Source organism: Bubalus bubalis, chromosome 19 (assembly GCF_019923935.1).
Source record: "Bubalus bubalis isolate 160015118507 breed Murrah chromosome 19, NDDB_SH_1, whole genome shotgun sequence".
Classification (NCBI taxonomy): domain Eukaryota; kingdom Metazoa; phylum Chordata; class Mammalia; order Artiodactyla; family Bovidae; genus Bubalus; species Bubalus bubalis.
In genome coordinates this window covers 7,634,276-7,656,318 of record NC_059175.1, presented here as the reverse complement: position 1 = coordinate 7,656,318, position 22,043 = coordinate 7,634,276, and the positions used below count along the sequence as shown (strand labels likewise).

Below are 22,043 nucleotides of genomic sequence, written 5' to 3'. Positions count from 1 at the left end.
AATGATTGAGATTTTTAACAGTCACTTGTCATTCAACTCAATAAATACTGAATGACTTCAGCAGGCTCCTCTGTCCATGAGATTTTTCAGGCAAGAATATAGGAGTGGATTGCCGTTTCCTTCTACAGGGGACCTTCCTGGCTCAGGGATTGAACCCTGGTCTCCTGCATTGCAGGAGGATTTTTTTTTTAATCACTCTTTAGTTCTTCAGTTTTTGCCATAACGGTGGTATTATCTGCATATCTGAGGTTATTGATATTTCTCCCAGCAATCTTGATTCCAGCTTGTGCTTCATCCAGCCCAGCATTTTCAGGATGTACTCTGCATATAAGTTAAATAAGCAGGGTGGCAATATACAGCTTTGACGTACTCCTTTCCCTATTTGGAACCAGTCTGTTGTTCTATGTCCAGTTCTAACTGTTGCTTCCTGACCTGCATACAGGTTTCTCAAGAGGCAGGTCAGGTGGTCTGGTATTTCCATCTCTTGAAGAATTTTCCACAGTTTCTTGTGATCCACACAGTCAAAGGCTAGTCAATAAAGCAGAAATAGATGTTTTTCTGGAACTCTCTTGCTTTTTTGATGATCCAACGGATGTTGGCAATTTGATCTCTGGTTCCTCTGCCTTTTCTAAAACCAGCTTAAACATCTGGAAGTTCACAGTTCATGTATTGTTGAAGCCTGGCTTGGAGAATTTTGAGCATTACTTAAAAACATTACTGCCCTTATGGCAGAAAGCAAAGAAGAACTAAAGAGCCTCTTGATGAAAATGAAAGAAGAGAGTGAAAAAGTTGGCTTAAAGCTCAACATTCAGGAAACATAAGATCATGGCATCCAGTCCCATCACTTCATGGCAAATAGATGGGGAAACAGTGGAAACAGTGAGAAACTTTATTTTTGGGGGCTCTAAAATTACTGCAGATGGTGACTGCAGCCATGAAATTAAAAGACGCTTACTCCTTGGAAGGAAAGTTATGACCAACCTAGACAGCATATTAAAAAGCAGAGACATTACTTTGCCAACAAAAGTCTGTCTAGTCAAGGCTATGATTTTTCCAGTAGTCATGTATGGATGTGAGAGTTGGACTGTAAAGAAAGCTGAGCGCCGAAGAATTGATGCTTTTGAACTGTGTTGTTGGAGAAGACTCTTGAGAGTCCCTTGGACTGCAAGGAGATCCAACCAGTCCATCCTAAAGGAGATCAGTCCTGGGTGTTCATTGGAAGGACTGATGTTGAAGCTGAAAGTCCAATACTTTGGCCACCTGATATGAAGAGGTGACTCATTTGAAAAGACCCTGATGCTGGGAAAGATTGAGGGCAGGAGGAGAAGGGGATGACAGAGGATGAGATGGTTGGATGGCATCACTGACTCGATGGACATGAATTTGAGTAAACTCCAGGAGTTGGGGATGGACAGGGAGGCCTGGCATGCTGCGGTTCATGGGTTTGCAAAGAGTCTGACACGACTGAGCGACTGAACTGAACTGAGCCACCTTGGAAGCCCATATACTATGCTAAATGTTAGCAATAAAAACTTCCAGGATCCCCTCAGCCTATAAGAGGACACAGTCAGGAAACACCATAAGACACACTGGCAAACACCAATAGTGAAAACCCAGACATAGACCAGGCAAGAACCCCCATGTCAAGGGGCATGTGAAGAGGCACAAGTCAAGCTTTTTAAAGAAAGTACTGGTGGACAAAAGAGCTGTGGGCTACAGTCCATGGGGTCTCAGAATCAGACACTATTGAGCACACCTGAGTGCACACACACATATACACACAAACACACACACAGGTATATGTAGCTTTGGCAACACTGAAGTAATCCCCAGAATCTAATAGGTGGGTAAAAGTACCTCCGTGAAGTCTGAGAGAGGCCATGGACTTAGATTCCATTTCTGCCTCAGCTGCTGAGTGGGGAGGAGCACCTCTGAGGACAAAGGGTGGAAATGAAGGCTCCTTGACACTCATGGCCCCTATTAGCCTGTCCTGCTAGGGTAGCAGCATCTCCTTAGAGAACACCTTAGGAAATTGATGATGTCTATTTCCAAAAGATGGTGCTCTCCTAGCACTTGTTTTCCCCAGATGACTTCAGTGAACATGAGTGCACCGTGGTGGATAGAACAACGTTGTACCAGTGATGAGCAAGGCCGGCTCCAGTGCCTGCCTGACCTGGCACAAGTCACTGACCTTTCCACATCTGCAAAACGAGGTGTTTGGATCAGATGTTTTTGATCATTCCTGCTAGCTCTTCCATGCTTACTATTACTGTTCTTACTCTGACAATCTCTTGGAGAAAATACGTAAGATAAACTTTTTAAATGGAGGAACTTTTAATAATGTCATATGTTTTTCCTTTTCAGTTTCTCTGCATAGGGAGTCTCTTCTGCACCTGGCTATGAGATGGGGCCTTGCTAAGCTTTCCCAGCTCCTCCTGTGTCTCCCTGGGGGAGCCCAGGCCCTGACTTTACCCAACGAGGAGGGTGCCACGCCATTAGACTTGGCTTTACATGGTGGACATTCCAAGCTGGTTGAAGACATCACAAAGTGAGTTTGGCTGCTTGATAGATTCTCTCTCAGTTTACTTCTATAAAGTCTTCCAAGCATTATGTAAAAATTAAAGATGACCAAACCACAAGCTAACATTTGGTTTATAGTTTACCATCAGTTTCCATGTATAAAGTATAGATATACATGTCATATATAAACAGATATAGCGTGATAGTTGGTATTCACACTTCATGGGGAAGAGGGAGTCACGAAAAGTCTCTTAAAGGGCTCCATGGTGGGGGACGTGGTTACAATAAGAAAAACTATTTTGGGAAACACTAGCCTAACCCTGACTTAGCTTTCATTAGTTTAAAGCTTTCATTAGCCTTTCTTCAGAGAGGCCTTCCTAGTCTGATCTTTTATGATTATGACTAAAGTGTTAATCGTGACTATAATGATCACTAATTTATACTATATATCATAATTTATGATTTTATATATAATCATCATCATTTATTTCATATGTTTCCATTCTAAATCATTTGGGGACTGAAACTTATTTCTATTTTACCTGCTGTGTTCAGCATATACATTCATTGAAGGACAATAAGTTTTTGTTGAATCAATGAATAACAAACCCTAAGATACTATGTAGCCAATGGGCTGGTTAGTAGGATCTGGAAATAATGGAAGTGAAATAATTTTTCAAATGTAAAGTTCTCTATGTTGAAGATGATACCGACACTTTCAGTGTCTGTTACTTAGAATGGTTCAAATTGGTCATTTTTATTAGTGTTTACTTACGATTAGAGGAATCCTATACAATGATTTTCTTGACTTATGTGGTAATAAATGGGAAGCAGCAATGAGCATTGCAAAGTATTACTTAAATATTATCAGTGTTATTACATGGATTGTTTTCATGGACTGGTTCTTTTCATCTGGCCCATGGAACTCATTGTAATTAATTTATGGTTGTATGACACCTGAGTAGATGTTGAAGTCACAACTTTCTATTTTTGTTCTCACTTGGTCAAATGAACACCAAGTAAGGAAAGAGCCCATTCTAATGGAGTTGCCCTTGTCTTTGCTGTACTGTGACCACCCTTTCTTTACCTGGAAAGGGCGAGGCGGGACCACTCCCTTGACTTTGTCATTGTGGATAGTTCAGGGTTACACTGAGGACCTGGAGCGCCACTTCTTGTTTGGTAGCTTTGTATCTTTCTGTTGTGTCCAAGACCAGAAGATGATATGTATTTTAAAAGTTTACACATCCTCTATGTCAATAAAAGCAAACAACCTGATCAAAAAATGGGCAGAAGATTTAAGTAGACATTTCTCCAAAGAAAATCTACAGATGTCCAAAAAAGTACATGAAAAGATGCTCAACATCAGTAATTATCAGAGACATGCAAATAAAATGTCCAATGAGGTATCACTTCATACTGGTCAGAATGGCCATTATCACATGTCCACAAACAATGCTGGATAGAGTGTTGAGGAAAAGGAACCTTCCTACACTGTTGGTGGGAATGTAAATTGGTACAATTATTATGGAGAACAGCGTGGAGGTTCCTTAAAAAACTAAAAATAGAGTTAGCGTATGATCTAGCAATTCTATTCCTGGGCACATATCCAGAGAAAAACATAAGCTAAAAAGTATATGCACCTGAGTGTTCATAGCAGCACTGTGTACAGTAGCCAAGATACGGAAGCAACATAAATACCCACTGCCAGAAGAATGGACAAAGAACGTATGGGGTATATTATACGTGTGTGTGTGTGTGTGTGTGTGTGTGTGTATAAATGTGTGTATACCCACACACACATACACAATGGAATATTACTCTAACATAAAAAAGAACGAAATGATGCCTTTTGCCACAACATGGATGGACCCAGAGGTTATCATCCTAAGTGAATTAAATCAGACAAAGACAAATATCATCCATATGTGGAATCTAATTTAAAATGATACAAATGAACTTATTTACAAAGTAGAAACAGATTTACAGATATTGAAAGCAAATTTATGTTTATCAAAGGGGAAACATTGTGGTGAGTGAGAGCTTGGGGTGAAGGTATGCATACCATTATATATAAGATAAATGACCAAAGACGACCTACTATATAGCACAATATATTCTGTGATAACCTATAAGAGAAAAGAATCTAAAAAAGAACGAATACATGTATAACTGGATCACTTTGCTATATATGTGAAACTAACACAACGTTGAAAATCAGCTATATGTCAATAAAATTAAAATTAAATGTTTACTCATCTAATAAATTCATGATGGGATTAGAAGTAGACTGTAAGCTAAATTCTGATTATGTGAAGGAGCTTCCATTTTCTAAATTAATTACAAGACTCTTACGGTTTAGGCTGAATTATTCACTTCAGTGGTTTGCTGTTAGCATGGGGAGTTGTTTTCTAGAAGATTCTAAAGTCCCTGCCGGTAATTATGTCAGCAGTGTGGGGAGGTGCCCCAAATCTTAGAGTACGAGTGTTCTTAATGGATCTGTCATTCCATGTGATGGAGACAACATTGATGTGGTTGGAAGTATACTATAATTTTGCAAATATGCAAATGTTCGTTAACAAAGTGATGTAATGGAAGAAGAGGAGAGAGGCATAGAGCTAGTTCTGTGAACGGACGAATTCGGGAGCTCCTGTGGGCTGTGGCAACATGCTGAGGTGGGCTGTTACCTGGGACCCCTGTTTATCGACCTATAGACCATCCAGAATATTGTGACACTAACCGAGACGCCTACATAGAGCTAATAATAATGAACGTGCAGTTTTCTCTGACACACAGAAAATAAGCTGATACTCAGAATTTAGCTTGAGGATATTGTTCCTTTGCCCATGAGTGATTTCAAGATATCAACATGATCAAATTTACGTATGTTTTCATTTGCATGAGGAAATGATTCATCGCAGTGGACCAGTGTGTTATGAATATCTCGCTTGTTTGTAACATCCAAACCTCACCATGCTCCCTAGAGATCATATCTGTTTTCCACTGTAATCACCTAATAAACCGTCAGCTGCCAGCCAGTTTGTTCTACTATATGTGGTGCCATTAAGGCCAGAGGCATCTTTTCAGATTAAAAGGAGAGTGAAATATTGAGGTAAAGCACTATGTTTACAAGTCAGTACTGTTGCATTAATTATGTAACTCTTTTAAGTATATAATATATGTGAACAGCTTTTCAATTGATGACTTCTCTAGCTGGGAAAACAAAGATGGCTTTATTGGGATGTGTTTATATGGTCTTATGTACCTGTCTTCAGTAGGAAGCAATTGTTCAGCCAGTGGGCTTGTAATAATATCAGGGCTGATGGGATAAAATCAGGGCACTGGGATTGTGGGTTTTGACTTTTGGTGTTTCAGCTTCCAGGGCAGGCGTTCCCCAGGTTTCTCCCGTGTGCAGCTCAGCGAAGATGCCTCTCTGCGGTATATTCACTCATCAGAAACCCTGACCCTGACGCTTAACCACACAGCTGAGCATTTGCTGGAGGCGGATATTAAACTCTTCAGAAAATACTTTTGGGATAGAGCCTTTCTCATCAAGGTTTGTGCCCTTTATTATGGTATAAGGTATAATAACTCATGCTCTTTGAGAGTTCAAACGGCAAACTTGTTATCTGGGGAACTTTTTTTTTTTTTTTTTTTTGGAGAGGTAGCACTTTGTAGTATTTTTTTTTTTTGAGAGGTAGCACTTTGTTTTTTTCTAATGAGACTTGGAGGGACATGGCATTGGAAACTGTTACACCAGTAGAATGAAGATTATTATATAATATTTTGGCAGTAGTCATTTGTATAATATTGTTGCCTTTACTTTTCATGAGCCAGCATCACTGATGTTGAATTTTAGTATTCTAATGTTGGATATTTGCTATTAATTTACTGATTGTATTATAATTCTTATCTAAAGCAGTTGCCTTTAGGGTTATTTTACATGAATAATACCTTCTTCTGGGATTTCTTAAGAACTTACATACAATTAAGCCTTTGTTTCAGTGTACAACTTCCTGAATGGGGCCAGCCACTTGAGACTAGTACTTTTTCAAAGATATTTTTTCCCCCTCCCACCATCACCCAAACATCAGCTTTGAGTGTTGTTATAGCCTGCCCACCTTAGGTTTAAAATGCTTTATCTTCATTATTATTATTTTTTTGGTCAAATCTCAAACACTAGTAAGCAGATTTATATATTTTAATTATTATTAAGCAGAATGTTCTTTTGAGTAAAAGGGCTTCAGTCAGCTTAGTTGCTAATGCTCACAGGTATAACGGATTTACTTACCAGATTGTGTGACACCCCCTGCAACCTCCCAACCCCCAGTCTTTTCAAGCACATCCATTAATAAGTACCACCGAAAAAAGCACCAGTTTCATCACCACTTTAGGCTTTACAAAGTGAACAGTCAGTTTAGAAAACTGACACTGTTATCAGTTTTGACTTTTGTAAAATGTTTGCTTTATATAACTAAATGGAAGATTTTAGCCATAAATATTATGTAACAAAGCTGATAACTTACTCCATATAGGGTTTTATTAAACAATTAAAATGAAACATGCTCTTCAGAGTATAAACTACTTCTGTTTGTTGAGTTTAGGGAGTTTCTTTTTTTTTTTTTTTAATTCATGCTCAGGTGCATCTGACTCACTGTGACCCCATGGACTGTAGCTTGCCAGGCTTCTCTGTCCATGGAATTCTCCAGGCAAGAATACTGGAGTGGGTTGCCATTTCATCCTCCAGGCGGTCTTCCCAATGCAGGGATCAAACCTGCATCTCCTGTGGCTCTTGCAGCCCCTAAATTGGCAGGCGGATTCTTTACCACTGAGCTACCTGGAAAGCCCAAAAGATTTAACCATAAATATTCTATAGCAAAGATTATTGCTTTCTCTGTATAGGGTTTTTTTTTTTTTTTTTTCTTTTTTTAAACAATTAAAAATGAAACATGCTCTTCAGAGTATGAAGTACCTTTGTTTGCTGGGTTTAGGAAGTTTCAGTTCAGTTCAATTCAGTTGTTCAGTCATGTCTGACTCTTTGAGACCCCATAAACTGAGAAGGCAATGGCAACCCACTCTAGTACTCTTGCCTGGAAAATCTCATGGACAGAGGAGCCTGGTAGGCTGCCGTCCATGGGGTCGCTAGGAGTCGGACACGACTAAGCGACTTCACTTTCACTTTTCACTTTCATGCGTTGGAGAAGGAAATGGCAACCCACTCCAGTGTTCCTGCCTGGAGAATCCCAGGGACGGGGGAGCCTGGTGGGCTGCCGTCTCTGGGGTCGCACAGAGTCGGACACGACTGAAGCGACTTAGCAGCAGCAGCAGCACACTGCAGCACGCCAGGCCTCCCTGTCCATCACCAACTCCCGGAGCTCACTCAGACTCATGTCCATTGAGTTGGTGATGCCATCTAACCATCTGATGCTCTGTCGTCCCCTTCTCCTCCTGCCTTCAATCTTTCCCATCATCAGGGTCTTTTCCAATGAATCAGGTCTTCGCATCAGGTGGCCAAAATATTGGAGTTTCAGCTTCTACATCAGTCCTTCCAGTGAACACCCAGGACTGATCTCCTTTAGGATGGACTGGTTGGATCTCCTTGCAGTCCAAGGGACTCTCAAGAGTCTTCTCCAACACCACAGTTCAAAAGCATCAATTCTTCAGCGCTCAGGTTTCTTTATAGTTCAACTCTCACATCCATACATGACGACTGGAAAAACCATAGCCTTGACTAGATGGACCTTTGTTGACAAAGTAATGTCTCTGCTTTTTAATATGCTGTCTAGGTTGGTCATAACTTTCCTTCCAAGGAGTTTAGTGTATAATTTTCTGGCCTACGGCATTTCCTCATTGTACTTAAGGGTACTTTTAAAGATGCAGAAGCCCTCAGCCATTCCCGTGGCTTCTTACCCAGGCCCCAGGGGTAGATGTTCTATCCAGACAGAGGCTGGGCCTGGCCCGGCAGCCTTGCTCAAGGTGAGCGCCTCTCCCTGCAGCTTCATAGGGGCTGCTGCTGCTGCTAAGTCGCTTCAGTCGTGTCTGACTCTGTGCGACCCCATTGACGGCAGCCCACTGGGCTCCCCCGTCATAGGGGCAGAGCTTAGCAATACCTGCGTCCTCAGAGGGGCACTCAGACTGCAGCAGGACCACCAAACTCCTGCAAAGGCGAGAGCGTGCTCCACGGAAAGCCGGAATTTGGAACATTTCCTTCATTATAAAAACCTCCAAATTCTTAAGTCAGATTTGTAATTTCTCATAACCTATTTGAGATCATTTTTTACTGATGATTTTGGGAGATTTAGGATGAGTAAATCTAGATGCTTTAATAATTGATTATAGTGGATTATGCTATAACAAAGACCAACTGAAGGTTACTTTCTAGTGTATCAGAGATTTTCATTTTATGGAAAACACTTGGTAAAAGAAGAATCCATTGCAGTGGGATGGCCTTGTGTTCCAAGTATCAGCATCCCTTTTTTTAATCCTTCCTGCCCTGACCTGTTGGTTGGGTGGTGCATAGGGAGACTGGGAAGGGAATGAGGCTGAGGTTCTTCCAGAAATTGTGATGTCATAACTTACAGTAAGAAATATATTTGGTCTCAGTCCATGGTTCTTGGCTCATAGCTCTCCAGACCTTTGGGATTTCCTAAATGTTGAGCAGATAAATGTGTGTGTGTTTTTTTTGTTGTTGTTGTTATGTTAATCTGGCGACTTTAGGAAAGCACTTAAGGATAGGGGCTAGTTACCAGGAGACCCACCCACTTTCAGTCCTACCTCCTTGACCTTCAGGGAGGGGAGATGACCTGTAGGTATAGTTTTATCACCCAAGGACAAAGACTTTGTCTAGCCGGGAGCCTGGTGGGCTGCCATCTATGGGGTCACACAGAGTCGGATACAACTGAAGCGACTTAGCAGCAGCAGCAGCAGCAGCAGCATGCCTTCTTAATAAAGCAAGCCTTCATTAAAACCCCAGAGGACTGGATTCGGAGATCTTTCCAGTTGGGGAATTGGTTGGAAGTGCTGGGTGACTGGCCTGCCTGGAGCGGCACAGAAGCTCTGTGCCCTTTCCTCAGACCCTGCCCTGTACATCTCTTCCATCTGGTTATTCCTGAGTTATATTCTCTCATATATATAGCTATATTATTAGAGTTACCATGTATTTATCAATAACCTCAGATATGCAGATGACACCATCCTTATGGCAGAAAGTGAAGAAGAACTAAAGAGTCTCTTGATGAAAGTGAAAGAGGAGAGTGAAAAAGTTGGCTTAAAGCTCAACATTCAGAAAACTAAGATCATGGCATCTGGTCCCATCACTTCATGGCAAATAGATAGGGAAACAGTGGTTGACTTTATTTTTCTGGGCTCCAGAATCACTGCAGATGGTGACTGCAGCCATGAAATTAAAAGACACTTGCTCCTTGGAAGGAAAGTTATGACCAACCTAGATAGCATATTTAAAAGCAAAGACATTACTTTGTCAACAAAGGTCCGTCTAGTCAAGGCTATGGTTTTTCCAGTGGTCATGTATGGATATGAGAGTTGGACTATAAAGAAAGCTGAGTGCCGAAGAATTGATGCTTTTGAACTGTGGTGTTGGGAGAAGACTCTTGCGAGTCCCTTGGACTGCAAGAAGATCAGTCCTGGGTGTTCATTGGAAGGACTGATGCTGAAGCTGAAAGTCCAATCCTTTGGCTACCTGATGCGAAGAGCTGACTCACTTGAAAAGACCTGGATGCTGGGAAAGATTGAGGGCAGGAGGAGAAGGGAATGACAGAGGATGAGATGGTTGGATGGCATCACCGACTCAATGGACATGGGTTTGGGTGGACTCCAGGAGTTGGTGATGGACAGGGAGGCCTGGTGTGCTGCAGTTCATGGGGTCTCAAAGAGTTGGACACGACTGAGTGACTGAACTGAACTGAGCTGATAATAAACCTGGAAGCTAGTAAGTAAAATGTTTCTATGTCTGTGAGCTGCTCTAGTGAATTAATTGAACACAAGGAGGGGGTTGTGGGAACATCTCATTTATAGCCAGTTGGACGAGTCCAGGTAAATGTAAGCAGGTAGTGATCATCATATAGGCTGTCCACACTAAAGTTTTACAGTTCAGGTTAACATGTAAAATTATATATAGTGTAATGAAATATTTATTTATTAAATCTTAGACGTCTAAAAGTCTATTTTTATGTAATAGCTATAGACAGTGACTTTGCTTTGAGAGACTCATTTGTTCTCGAGGCAGCTTCCGGGTCTGGGTTCAGGCATTGCTCAGTTATCTGCAGCCTTCTAGCGTGACGACAATAAAACCTGCTGCAGAAACTGGAGTTTGCTCTACAGGATAGAAGACCTGTGCCGGTGATGGTGATCCCATTCAGAAGCAGTCCTTGTTCTGAGTTGTAACAGATTCATGTTATTACATGATATTATAGCTGGCACTGGTAGGCTGATCATTTGTAATAAATATTAAATGCTGAAAATGACAGGTTTGTGTTACATATCCAAAGTGTAAAGGTAGTTATTAGGAAATTAAGCAGTAGACAAAATATTAGCTATATCTTTAATCATGTTTTTGTTCTTTCCGCATAACAAAGCTTTTTATGTTAATCGAATACTGATAATTTAGTTTTAGAACTTGGCTAAAATTAATGTATAAGATGGCTGGGAAATATAAGTGTTCTGAAGTTGTATCCAAAATTACGGGAATAAAAATTAAGTTTTAATCAGATCAGATCAGTCACTCAGTCATGTCCGACTCTTTGCGACCCCATGAATCACAGCACGCCAGGCCTCCCTGTCCATCACCAACTCCCGGAGTTCACTGAGACTCACGTCCATCGAGTCAGTGATGCCATCCAGCCATCTCATCCTCTCTCGTCCCCTTTTCCTCTTGCCCCCAACCCCTCCCAGCAGCAGAGTCTTTTCCAATGAGTCAACTCTTCGCATGAGGTGGCCAAAGTACTGGAGTTTCAGCTTTAGTATCATTCCTTCCAAAGAAATCCCAGGGCTGATCTCCTTCAGAATGGACTGGTTGGATCTCCTTGCCGTCCAAGGGACTCTCAAGAGTCTTCTCCAACACCACAGTTCAAAAGCATCAATTCTCCGACGCTCAGCTTCCTTCACAGCCCAACTCTCACATCCATACATGACCACAGGAAAAACTATAGCCTTGACTAGCCGGACCTTTGTTGGCAAAGTAATGTCTCTGCTTTTGAATATGCTATCTGCTGCTGCTAAGTCGCTTCAGTCGTGTCCGACTCTGTGTGACCCCATAGACGGTGGCCCACCAGGCTCCCCCGTCCCTGGGATTCTCCAGGCAAGAACACTGGAGTGGGTTGCCATTTCCTTCTCCAATGCATGAAAGTGAAAAGTGAAAGTGAAGTCGCTCAGTCGTGTCCGACTCTTTGCGACCCCATGGACTGCAGCCTACCAGGCTCCTCCATCCATGGGATTTTCCAGGCAAGAGAACTGGAGTGGGGTGCCATTGCCTTCTCTGGAATATGCTATCTAGGTTGGTCATAACTTTCACCCCATTTAAAAAAGAAGTATTTCCTTATTTTGTAATAAGAAACCAGCATTGCCTGATGTCATTTTGCATAGACTTGCCAGTTGCCTTTGAGACTAGGGTTTGGGGGTTAAGGCTGACCCCCAGGTAAACACGTGGAGTCAGGGGCCATCTTCGGCCTTGAACCTGTGTGGTCAGTCCTCTTTAACCCCAGGTACTCATCCTGTGAGGCTCCCCTGGTGACCCAGATGGTAAGGAATCTGCCTGCAATGAGGGAGACCTGGGTTCAGCTGGGAGGATCCCCTGAAGGAGGGAATGGCTATCCAGTCCAGTACTTGTGCCTGGATAATCCTATGGACAGAGCCTGGCAGGCTACATTCCATGGGGTTGCAAACAGCAGGACACAATTTTGCAACTAACGCTTTCCCTCATCCTGTCGTTTCCTTAGTACCTCCCCAGACATACCTGCTCTGGTCCATCCATTCATTCCATCATGGGCCCTAAGAGTGAGTACGGTGTCCTGGGAGTCAGGCTAGGGACAGGTAATAGCCACAGAGCCTGGGTGACTGGGGCCTGCTTGTTCCCTGCCTCTTTGTGATTTGGTCAATTATGTATATTTTCCTGTTCTTTTTGCTCTGGCCTCAAAAAGATGCTTTGACATAGTCATGAATAAGCACTTGATGCGCTGAGCTGAAAAGCATGCCCAGGGCGGAGGGTGGGGAGATGGTTTAGGGGTCTCTGTCGGTTGGAGGGTTGCCCGCCCCAGTTCGCCCATGTATTTGTTTTGGAACATGTGCTGTTGCAGGCTTGGATAGTTTTTGACACATCAACGCATAATTCTGTCTCTTCACATTTTCATTGACTGTGTGGAATCCATTTGAAAAGGAAGTACAGAGGGCTGTAAGGGTAGCCTCATTCTATCTACGGCCTATGACCCAGTCTTGGCCAGGAGCAGCCTGATCCTGCCTGTGCCAACATGCAACCCTTGGCTTATGCTCATCCTGGGTCCTCCGTGTATCAGTGGTCCTCTGTGTATTAGTGTTTCCCCCTGCTCTCCAGGCCCCTGATCCCTGTGTCTTAGGGTGTGGATGGGAGTCTAGGCAGGCAGATGCATAAAGCAGCAGCCCTTCGTACTGATTTCAAGCTTTGCTCTTCTCTGTCCCCCTTTTGGTTCATGTCTCATGCTCCTGAGAACCTTCTGGTGTTGTGATCAGGGAAGTAGTGAGAACCACTAGCGGAGACAGTTTTGGCCCTTGTCTCCAGTTCCTTCCAGCATCTCTTGCGTCAGGCAGGCTGCTGTTTCATGTTCCCCGACACCCCATCTGCCCCCACCTCCCCTGGTTTTGCCTCTGGCTGTTTCACCTCTCAGATCCTTGATTGTGATCTGCATCTCTTGCTGCATATCTGAAGCCTCAAACAGCTTTCAGTGATTTTTTTTTTCCTGCCTTTCTTAGGCTCTTGAAGAGCAAGAAGGCACGTCAGAGGAGAAACCAGATATGCCCTCCAGCGCTGCAGAAACTGAAGAAGGTATGCATGCTCCTTCCCCACACGGGGAACTCAGAAAGTGCTCAGCATTCTCTAGTCAATTGCGAGTTGAAGTGTGTGGAGAAGGAGAGCAGGAGCCGATGGACTCGGAGGCGAGAGTAGGGTGCTCTGGGGCAGCAGGGCCCAGAGTTCCTCCAGCAGCACTGACCAAAGGTACTGTGTGTTTCCACTTTTGACTCAGTTAGCATTTACTGGTTTCCTCCCACAGTGCTTGGGGACCTCTCCTGACATGCAGAGGGCGTTCCCCTCATTACCAAGGTCAGTCTGTTCCATTCAGTCCTCCGTCACTCTCCCGTTCTCCAGCTCGTTCCACCTCTGTGGAGCCTCTGCTCTGTGCTGGGCAAGTGGGTCCTAGAGGATGGAGGTTGTGAGGGTGTCCTGATTGCCGTGGGGTCTGGGGAGTTCCGCTGCTGTGCAGAGGTGAGTGATGAGGGGTGCTGAGTGTCTTCAGAGTCCAGGCGGCCCCACCAACCCAGGCTGTCCTGCACGGTGGTTCACGTTGCTGATGACGCTTCAGAGGCTGAATATCCAAATCTGCTCAAGGTGGGTGTCCACAGCAAGAGGTGTGTGTTTGAAAATGCATCCTCAATACCCTGTTCCGCATCATAACGGGGAGTCGAGTTGATGGCACACTTGCATGTAACATCCAGCTTGTTTGTAGAATATGATACTTTCTTGTTTTCTCCAACTTGGCACCTTATTAGGGCATGTGATCTCTACTTCAGTTTAGGTTCTTTCCCCTTTAACACATACAAGTAGATCTGATCTGTTGGCGAGTCCTAGTGACAAGTCCAGTTTAAAAAAAAAATCTCTTTTTTAAGTTATGAAAGTATGATAATCCATTTACAGGAGACTTGGAACAAACAGAATACGGTTATATATGGTTCCATTATATATTACAATTGTTTTTTAAGTAGATAAATTAAGATTTTTAGTTGGAGTTTCAATATCAAGCTCTCAAAAATTAATAGAATGACTATACAGAGAAGTAGAAGGATATAGTAGACCTGAAAAGCACTATAAACCAATTCAACATAATTAAGATTTATACAATTTTCACACAATAGTAGGATACAAATTCTATTCAAATTCTTGGAGACTGTAAACTCAGAGACACTGAAACATATCCAGGGACATAAAACAAGGTGAAAAAATTTCATGGTCTAGAGGTATTGAAATAATACAGAGTCTCTTCTCTTATCACCATGGAATTATATTGGAAATCAACATCAAGAGATATCTGAAAATAATCCACATATTTTCAAGTGCAGTGTGACGTTTACGAAAAGAGATCTTTGACTTAGCCATTGAAAGACTCAATAGAGTTAGAATGAGAAAAACACAGAAAGTGATTGCAGAGAAAGCATTTAAATGAGAAATTAGTATCAAAATAGAAATTAATATTAAAGATACTTTAAAGAAAATCCCCTGTATTTGGAAATTAAATGTCCACTTTTAAATTATGAGTGTATCTAAGAAGTCATAACAGGGAACATTGGAAAATATTTGTAATAGAATAAAAATGAAAACAGAATTTATCAGAATTTGTTGCATGCAGCTGAAGCTGCTCAATGCAGTTAAATACAGTATAGAGTCTTGAATAATGTATGAAAACAAATAATAGACACTAGCATAAAATTTTTTGAAATTTGAATAATATTTGTACTTTACTTAATAATAGTATATCACTTGTTAACTTCCTGGGTGTTTTTTTTTTTTTTTTTTTACAGTGTAGTACTTTTTTATATTCTCAGAATTGGATTAGAAGTTTCAAGCCTTATTCAAACTTTTAAAAAATCACTAAGATAATAAATTTTCTAGATTTTTAGCAGTAATACCAGATGCCAAACACATGGAACTATATCAAAGTTTTCAGTGAAAATAAATTAGAAATCTAACATTCTATTCATACTAAGTCAAACAAGTGGAATCAAACTGTCATAATTTTTCTAGCTAGGCAAAAATTCATAAATTTTCTAAAATATAAATTATATTATACATACTGTATACACATATGTATCCGAAAGCTTTTCTACTACTTTTGAAAAAGGCTTGAGAAAGAACAACAACAACAACAAAAAGAGACAGAAATTGGGAAACGTAATGAAATGGGAGCACTGAATGTGAAATAGAACAAGAGAAGCAAACTAGATAAAAGTAAACGATCATCATATTGTCCAGTTGTTTTTGAACATGGCTGCTCATCAGAAAGACATCTGGAGCTTTGGAGAAAAGTAGCGATATTTAGGCATTTGTATTTTTCAAGAAATTCCAAGGTAATTCTATTATGCGTCTGATTTTAAAAAGTGATTACAGGTTTCTGTCTTAAATGGTAGTTTTAGTGATATAGAATTCTGTTATTTTCTGTTGAGCAATCATGATACAATGATATCATGTAATAGTTACATAATCACAATAGTAACATTATACTTTATATATAATAAACTATATATAATAACTTTATATATAATAAAACATTATACTTTTACTATTTTAAAAAAAAATAGTAAAAGATGGGGTTGACAATTTGGAACTGGCATGGAAAAACAAGCTGTCCCGGCACATTATAAGTGCTTCAGGACTCATAGGCAAATAACACTGAGAGAACTTTGTGGAGTGTGATGGTGGAGTGGCCAGGGAAAGCTGCTTGGTGGAGGTGACCCCAGTGCCATGATCTAATAGAGGGAAGGGAATTCTAGACAATAGGAATATGTACAGTACAGAGTCCTGAGCCAGATAATGCACTGGGGAAAATGCAGGCCACTTTTTGGCCCTGGAGTATAGGGGTGTGTGTGTGTGTGTGTGTGTGTGAGAGAGAGAGAGAGAGATGCCAGGAACATAGGCCTGAAAGGGTGGCAGATCCACAGGGCTTGTACACAAGGCAAGGAATCGGAACTCCACCCTGACAGCTCTGGAAACTGTTTTAAGCAAATTAGTTCAGGTTGTTATTTAGGAAGCTCGTTCTTCGAGACTGCAGAGAATGGGTTAGACAGGCCAGGGGCTGCCACACGGAATGCGGAAGAGGGTCTGCGCCAGAGCAGTGGGAGGAGATTGGAGATGGAGGGGGACTGTCCTGAAGGTGTAGGGTGTCAGGTGGGTGTCAGTGGTGAGGGAGAAGGGTGATTCTTCCATCCCTGGTGTGTTGCCGAGTAGGATAGGCCTTATAAGAAGCAGGATCATGACAAAATAAATACTCAGTTTTAGAGAGGTTGAATCTGGTGGGCCCCAGGGTCAGCCATATTAATATACCTGGCTGCCAGTTGGACCGAAATCACTCAATCAATAAGCAAAAGAATTTGGATAGAAACACAAGTTCTCTAATGCCAAGTAATTAATGTGTGTATTTTATAGACCTTATAGACAATGCTTGGATGTTTATACCCTTGGAAGACATGTTAGAAGCTGTGTGCACATTCCGGCAGAGGGCAGTATTTAGCTAAAATGAAAACATCCAATTTGTTTTTGTTCATTCAAAAGCCTGCAGGCAACTCAGCTGGAAGAACAAAACCTTTTGAGTGTAAGAGCTTGATTTTTTTCTCCCGCTTTAAGCCCCCAAAGTAAACTTTCCCTTTGAGATATCATAGAAGATTCTTAATAGATCATGTTTTTCTACTCCTCCTGGGGTAGAGGGGGATGTTTTAAGTGTGTATCTATAGCTACCATTGATTGAAAGACAATAATAGCTTTAACTTAGAAATATACTTTTCCCTATTACTGTGATAAATGTTTTTATTATTGTCTCTGAATCAATTATGTTTCCATAATTTCATGATTGTAATTGTTCTCCCAGAATGATGAGATGTTATTGCAAATGAAATAAATGGCCAAAAGGTCACTCATTTTCACTATGCTTGGACGAATAAGCTAATTATTAGCGTGTATTGATCCACCAACTGACTCCATTTTTGTCTCTTGCCATCTTTGTCCTCATTTGATCTCCTATTCTAGTAGTTCCTAAGGAGCATTGTACAGAACACCAACCTTGGAAAATGCTCTGAAGAATAAGAATTCTTTGTCCAAATAAGTAGAGATGCTGCACATGAAACCCCTCTGTTGGAAATTGTGTGTCAGTTGCTCAGCTGTGTCCGACTCTTTGCGACTTTGCAAATCAAGAATACATTTAATGTTTTGTAGGTTCTAGTAAGTCTTGCAGTCAAGAAACCTGTGTTTCTTCTTTAACCCAGCAGTTCTCTGACTTGATCATGGGAGAATTCCTTTTTTCTTCATTTTCAACATCTTATGAAAATGATCTGTGGAAGGTGCTTTGGGAATGTTACTCTTCATCTCTCCTGATTCTGCCCTTTTTCAAGCTTATTATGTCCTCTCTTTTCACCATCATGTGGATTCTCTCCATCTCTTAGTATATAATTCTCACACCGAGAAGGGGCTTGGGAAGCATTTTTAAAACTACTCGTGGTCATCTTGAATGCTGAGCTCACACAGCTCACTGTAGTTTTTAATGTTGTTTGGGAGGCTGTTACCTGCCTAGATTGTATGGGGCTATAAAATACAACCATTGCAATACCACTGACCACTCTATGAATCTATTTTCTTCTATTATTTTGCTGTTTTAAAAAGCCCTGTGTAATTGTCTCAAATTTTATGTGACTGGTCTTTTACATTGTTGTCTTCTTACCACAAATTATCTTGCACATTCTCTTTAACAAGGAAATAGGGAGTTGGGCTTGGAACCTGAATGCCAGACACCGGGAGAGGGAGAAATTGTCTCCTTCAGGGCCGAGGTGGAGTTTCAGCCAGCTTAGAGGGGCTTCCCGCTCGCTGTCTTGTGCGGAAGGCGGAGGGGCCGGGGGTCCACATGCAAGAGCCGATCTAGGCAGCAGACAGGCACCCTGCATGCCCATTGACTTACTGCTCAGTGAGCCTCTGATGAGTGCTCCACTCTGCCAGGCACTGTGCTCCTTACTGGTGATGAAGCAGTTCCCCAAAAGGACCAAGAGGGAAAAAACCTTCATCTCAAGGAGTGTGCTTGCTCTGACTTTCTCTCGCGTCTCTGTGGAGGGACAGGCACTGCTCGAGGTACTGGGTGTGCTGCTGGGAGCTGAGCCAAGTTTGCACACTCACAGAGCACACCTCCCCGCGGCCCTGGAGAGGGACACTTTTGGGAGTCAGGAATCACATTGTGGCTACAAGGAGGTGGTAGCAGAGAGAAGTCACGTAACTTGTGTGAGGTGACAGCTTGCTCGGGCAGTCAGGACTCAGGTGGGTATGTTCTTACCCACCTTGCTGTAGATACTCGCCACCCTTCTGTCACAGAACATTTGTATGCTTAGACTTTGTACTGCTGCTCTGGAGTCCTCTCCAGCTTTTGTATGATGGAAAAGTGCAAAACTGGAGTCCTTGCCTAGAAATGAGCTGTTTTCCACATGACTGACCTGTCTGCTATGATGAGAGGTTGTGACCCACATGCAGAGACATGTCTTGATGACACACCAGCAACGAGCAGCCTCTGCTCAAAACCTCAGCTCTGCCATGAGCTGACTGCTCAACAGGATGCAAGGGACTCCGCTGTGTTTCCTTTTGTGGAAAATGGAGTGGGAGTGTCATTTCATACTTCCTTCAAAATAAGGTTTAAATGAGAAAATACAGGTGGGGCACCTTGACCAGTATCTAACCAGGGATGCTTAGCCAACGCTGTCTCGAGATGAGTGTGAGTTATAGCGTGCAGCTGGACTTGGTGGCGATATCAGGGCATAGCTCTTCATGTCGCAGTGGCCGGGTGAGCAGATCTTTCGCTTGAGCGTTCTTTAGACGGGGGTGCAGCTCTTCTCTGTGTGCTCTGAGTGACGCGGGAAGAGGGTGTTGTGTGGTGGGTTCTCCTTTTTTCTAAAAAGGTTTTATTAAAGTATAGTTGATTTATAATGTGTTTGTTTCAGGTGGACAGTCAAGTGAATCAGTTATACATGTACAAGAGGCTTTATTAAAGTATAGTTGATTTACAGTGTTGTGTTTGTTTCAGGAGGACAGTCAAGTGAATCAGTTACACATGTACATACCTCCACTCTATCATAGAGTCTTTCCCATACAGGCCATTACAGAGTATTGAGTAGAGTACTGTGCTATACAGTATGTTCTTACTAGTTATCTGTTTTATATCCAGTAGTATGTTTATGTAAACCCCAGTCTTCCAGTTTATCCCTCCCCTTCTTCCCCCTGGTACCCATAAGTCTGTTTTATCTGTAACTATATTTCCATTTTGTAGATAGATTCATTTGTACCACCTTTTTTCTTTTGTATTTCACACAGGAGCCAAATCATTTGATCGATTCTCCTTATTTGAACCTCTCCTGTGAAATATTATTGGGAAAACCAAGAGGTGTTTTATCCATGCAGACTTTCCTTTCCAAGATTTTTTCGTTTTAAATACTGTGGCTTTGTGTATCTTTTTGGAACTGTTGAATATGGTTCCAGTGTCTTGTCAAGATGCAGATCCTTTATCTAGGATGGCTGGGGCCTGAGGCGTTGGGGATTTAGGATAGCCCTTGCAAAGGCTGTTCTGCAGGGGTGATTACTCAGCTGGGAACACAGCTCTTATTTTAACCCCATTGTGAAATGTCCATCCAAGGGCTTGGTCAGCGTTGTTTACCTTGAAGTCAGGTACTTGGGCATTTGCAAGACAATTACCAATCACACCCAGGGAATGTACTTCGTAACCCCAGGAAGTCATCTATGTTTCTTTCATTTGACAGAGAATTCAGCCTTCTCTCTGTTTCTTTTAGTATCTGACTTTGCCAGTCCACTTTCTCCCACCTGCCCCCAGAAAAGAATCAGTTTCATCATTAGAAGTCCAAGGGTTAAAATAAGATACCAAGCTGATATAATGTCCATTTTGTGTATTATTACAATCAGATCAGATCAGTCACTCAGTTGTGTCCGACTCTTTGCAACCCCATGAATCCTAGCACGCCAGGCCTCCCTGTCCATCACTAACTCCCGGAGTTCACCCAGACCCACGTCCATCGAGTCAGTGATGCCATCCAGCCATCTCATCCTCTGTCATCCCCTTCTCCTCTTGCCCCCAATCCCTCCCAGCATCAGAGTCTTTTCCAATGAGTCAACTCTTCACATGACGTGGCCAAAGTACTGGAGTTTCAGCTTTAGCATCATTCCTTCCAAAGAAATCCCAGGGCTGATCTCCTTCAGAATGGACTGGTTGGATCTCCTTGCAGTCCAAGGGACTCTCAAGAGTCTTCTCCAACACCACAGTTCAAAAGCACCAATTCTCCGGCGCTCAGCCTTCTTCACAGTCCAACTCTCACATCCATACATGACCACAGGAAAAACCATAGCCTTGACTAGGTGGACCTTTGTTGGCAAAGTAATGTCTCTGCTTTTCAACATGCTATCTAGGTTGGTCATAACTTTCCTTCCAAGGAGTAAGCGTCTTTTAATTTCATGGCTGCAGTCACCATCTGCAGTGATTTTGGAGCCCAGAAAAATAAAGTCTGACACTGTTTCCACCGTTTCCCCATCTATTTCCCATGAAGTGATGGTATCAGATGCCATGATCTTCGTTTTCTGAATGTTGAGCTTTAAGCCAACTTTTTCACTCTCCTCTTTCACTTTCATCAAGAGGCTTTTTAGGTCCTCTTCACTTTCTGCCATAAGGGTGGTGTCATCTGCATATCTGAGGTTATTGATATTTATCCCGGCCATCTTGATTCCAGCTTGTATTAGTATTTTCTTGGGCTTCCCTTGTGGCTCAGCTGGTAAAGAATCTGCCTGGAATGCAGGAGACCTGGGTTTGATTCCTGGGTTGGGAAGATCCCCTGGAGAAGGAAATGGCAACCCACTCCAGTATTCTTGCCTGGAAAATCCCATGGATGGAGGAGCCTGGTAGGCTACAGTCCATGGGGTTGCAAAGAGTCGGACACAACTGAACAACTTCACTTTCACTTTCAGTATTTTCTCAGACACATAAAAATTCTCCATCTTACCTCTCCCAGAATCCTAGTTTGAGCTGGAAAGAATCTTGGATTTCTCAGAACTCATCTGAGTACATCCAATTTTGCCTCATTCTGCTCTAGCTAGGTCAGATTAGCAGGAGTGGGGTAAGGACAAGCATTTACTAAGCATATTAACTGAGGAGTCTGATATGGTTGAAATAAGCTCAAGTTGAAGGTATAATTAAGGAGTTTTTATTTATTTATTTTTTCTGAATTGAAATATAATCCAAGTGTGAAATCTTAGGGACATGACAGTATTCCTATATGTTGTTGAAAGATGACTTTGCCTCATTTTATTCAAGCAGTTGAGTAAATCAAGAAAATTATGTCCTAACCTCAATTTGAAATACAATGACTTAGAGCTTCTGCTTAGTTGATAGTTGCAACCAAATTTGGGGGCTGAGGATACCTTTTTTTTTTTTTTTAACCTCATGACTTAATTTTTGACTGATTGAGATTTTATGGGGCTGGGGGTGGGAGAGAGTACACAATGGAGATGTAAATATATATAT

General features: G+C 42.0%; 1 protein-coding gene across 10 annotated transcripts in view; it reads left to right on the top strand.

Annotated features, from left to right (window-relative positions):
- ARHGEF28 (Rho guanine nucleotide exchange factor 28) overlaps positions 1-22,043 on the top strand; it is a 350,788-nt gene that overhangs the window by 163,951 nt on the left and 164,794 nt on the right. For all 10 annotated transcript variants that reach the window (XM_044932457.2, XM_044932463.2, XM_025270861.3 and 7 more), the window contains 3 exons: positions 2,365-2,548; positions 5,893-6,073; positions 13,477-13,549. In XM_044932457.2, coding sequence (XP_044788392.2) covers positions 2,365-2,548; positions 5,893-6,073; positions 13,477-13,549 — 438 coding nt within the window. The remainder of the gene's footprint in view (positions 1-2,364; positions 2,549-5,892; positions 6,074-13,476; positions 13,550-22,043) is intronic.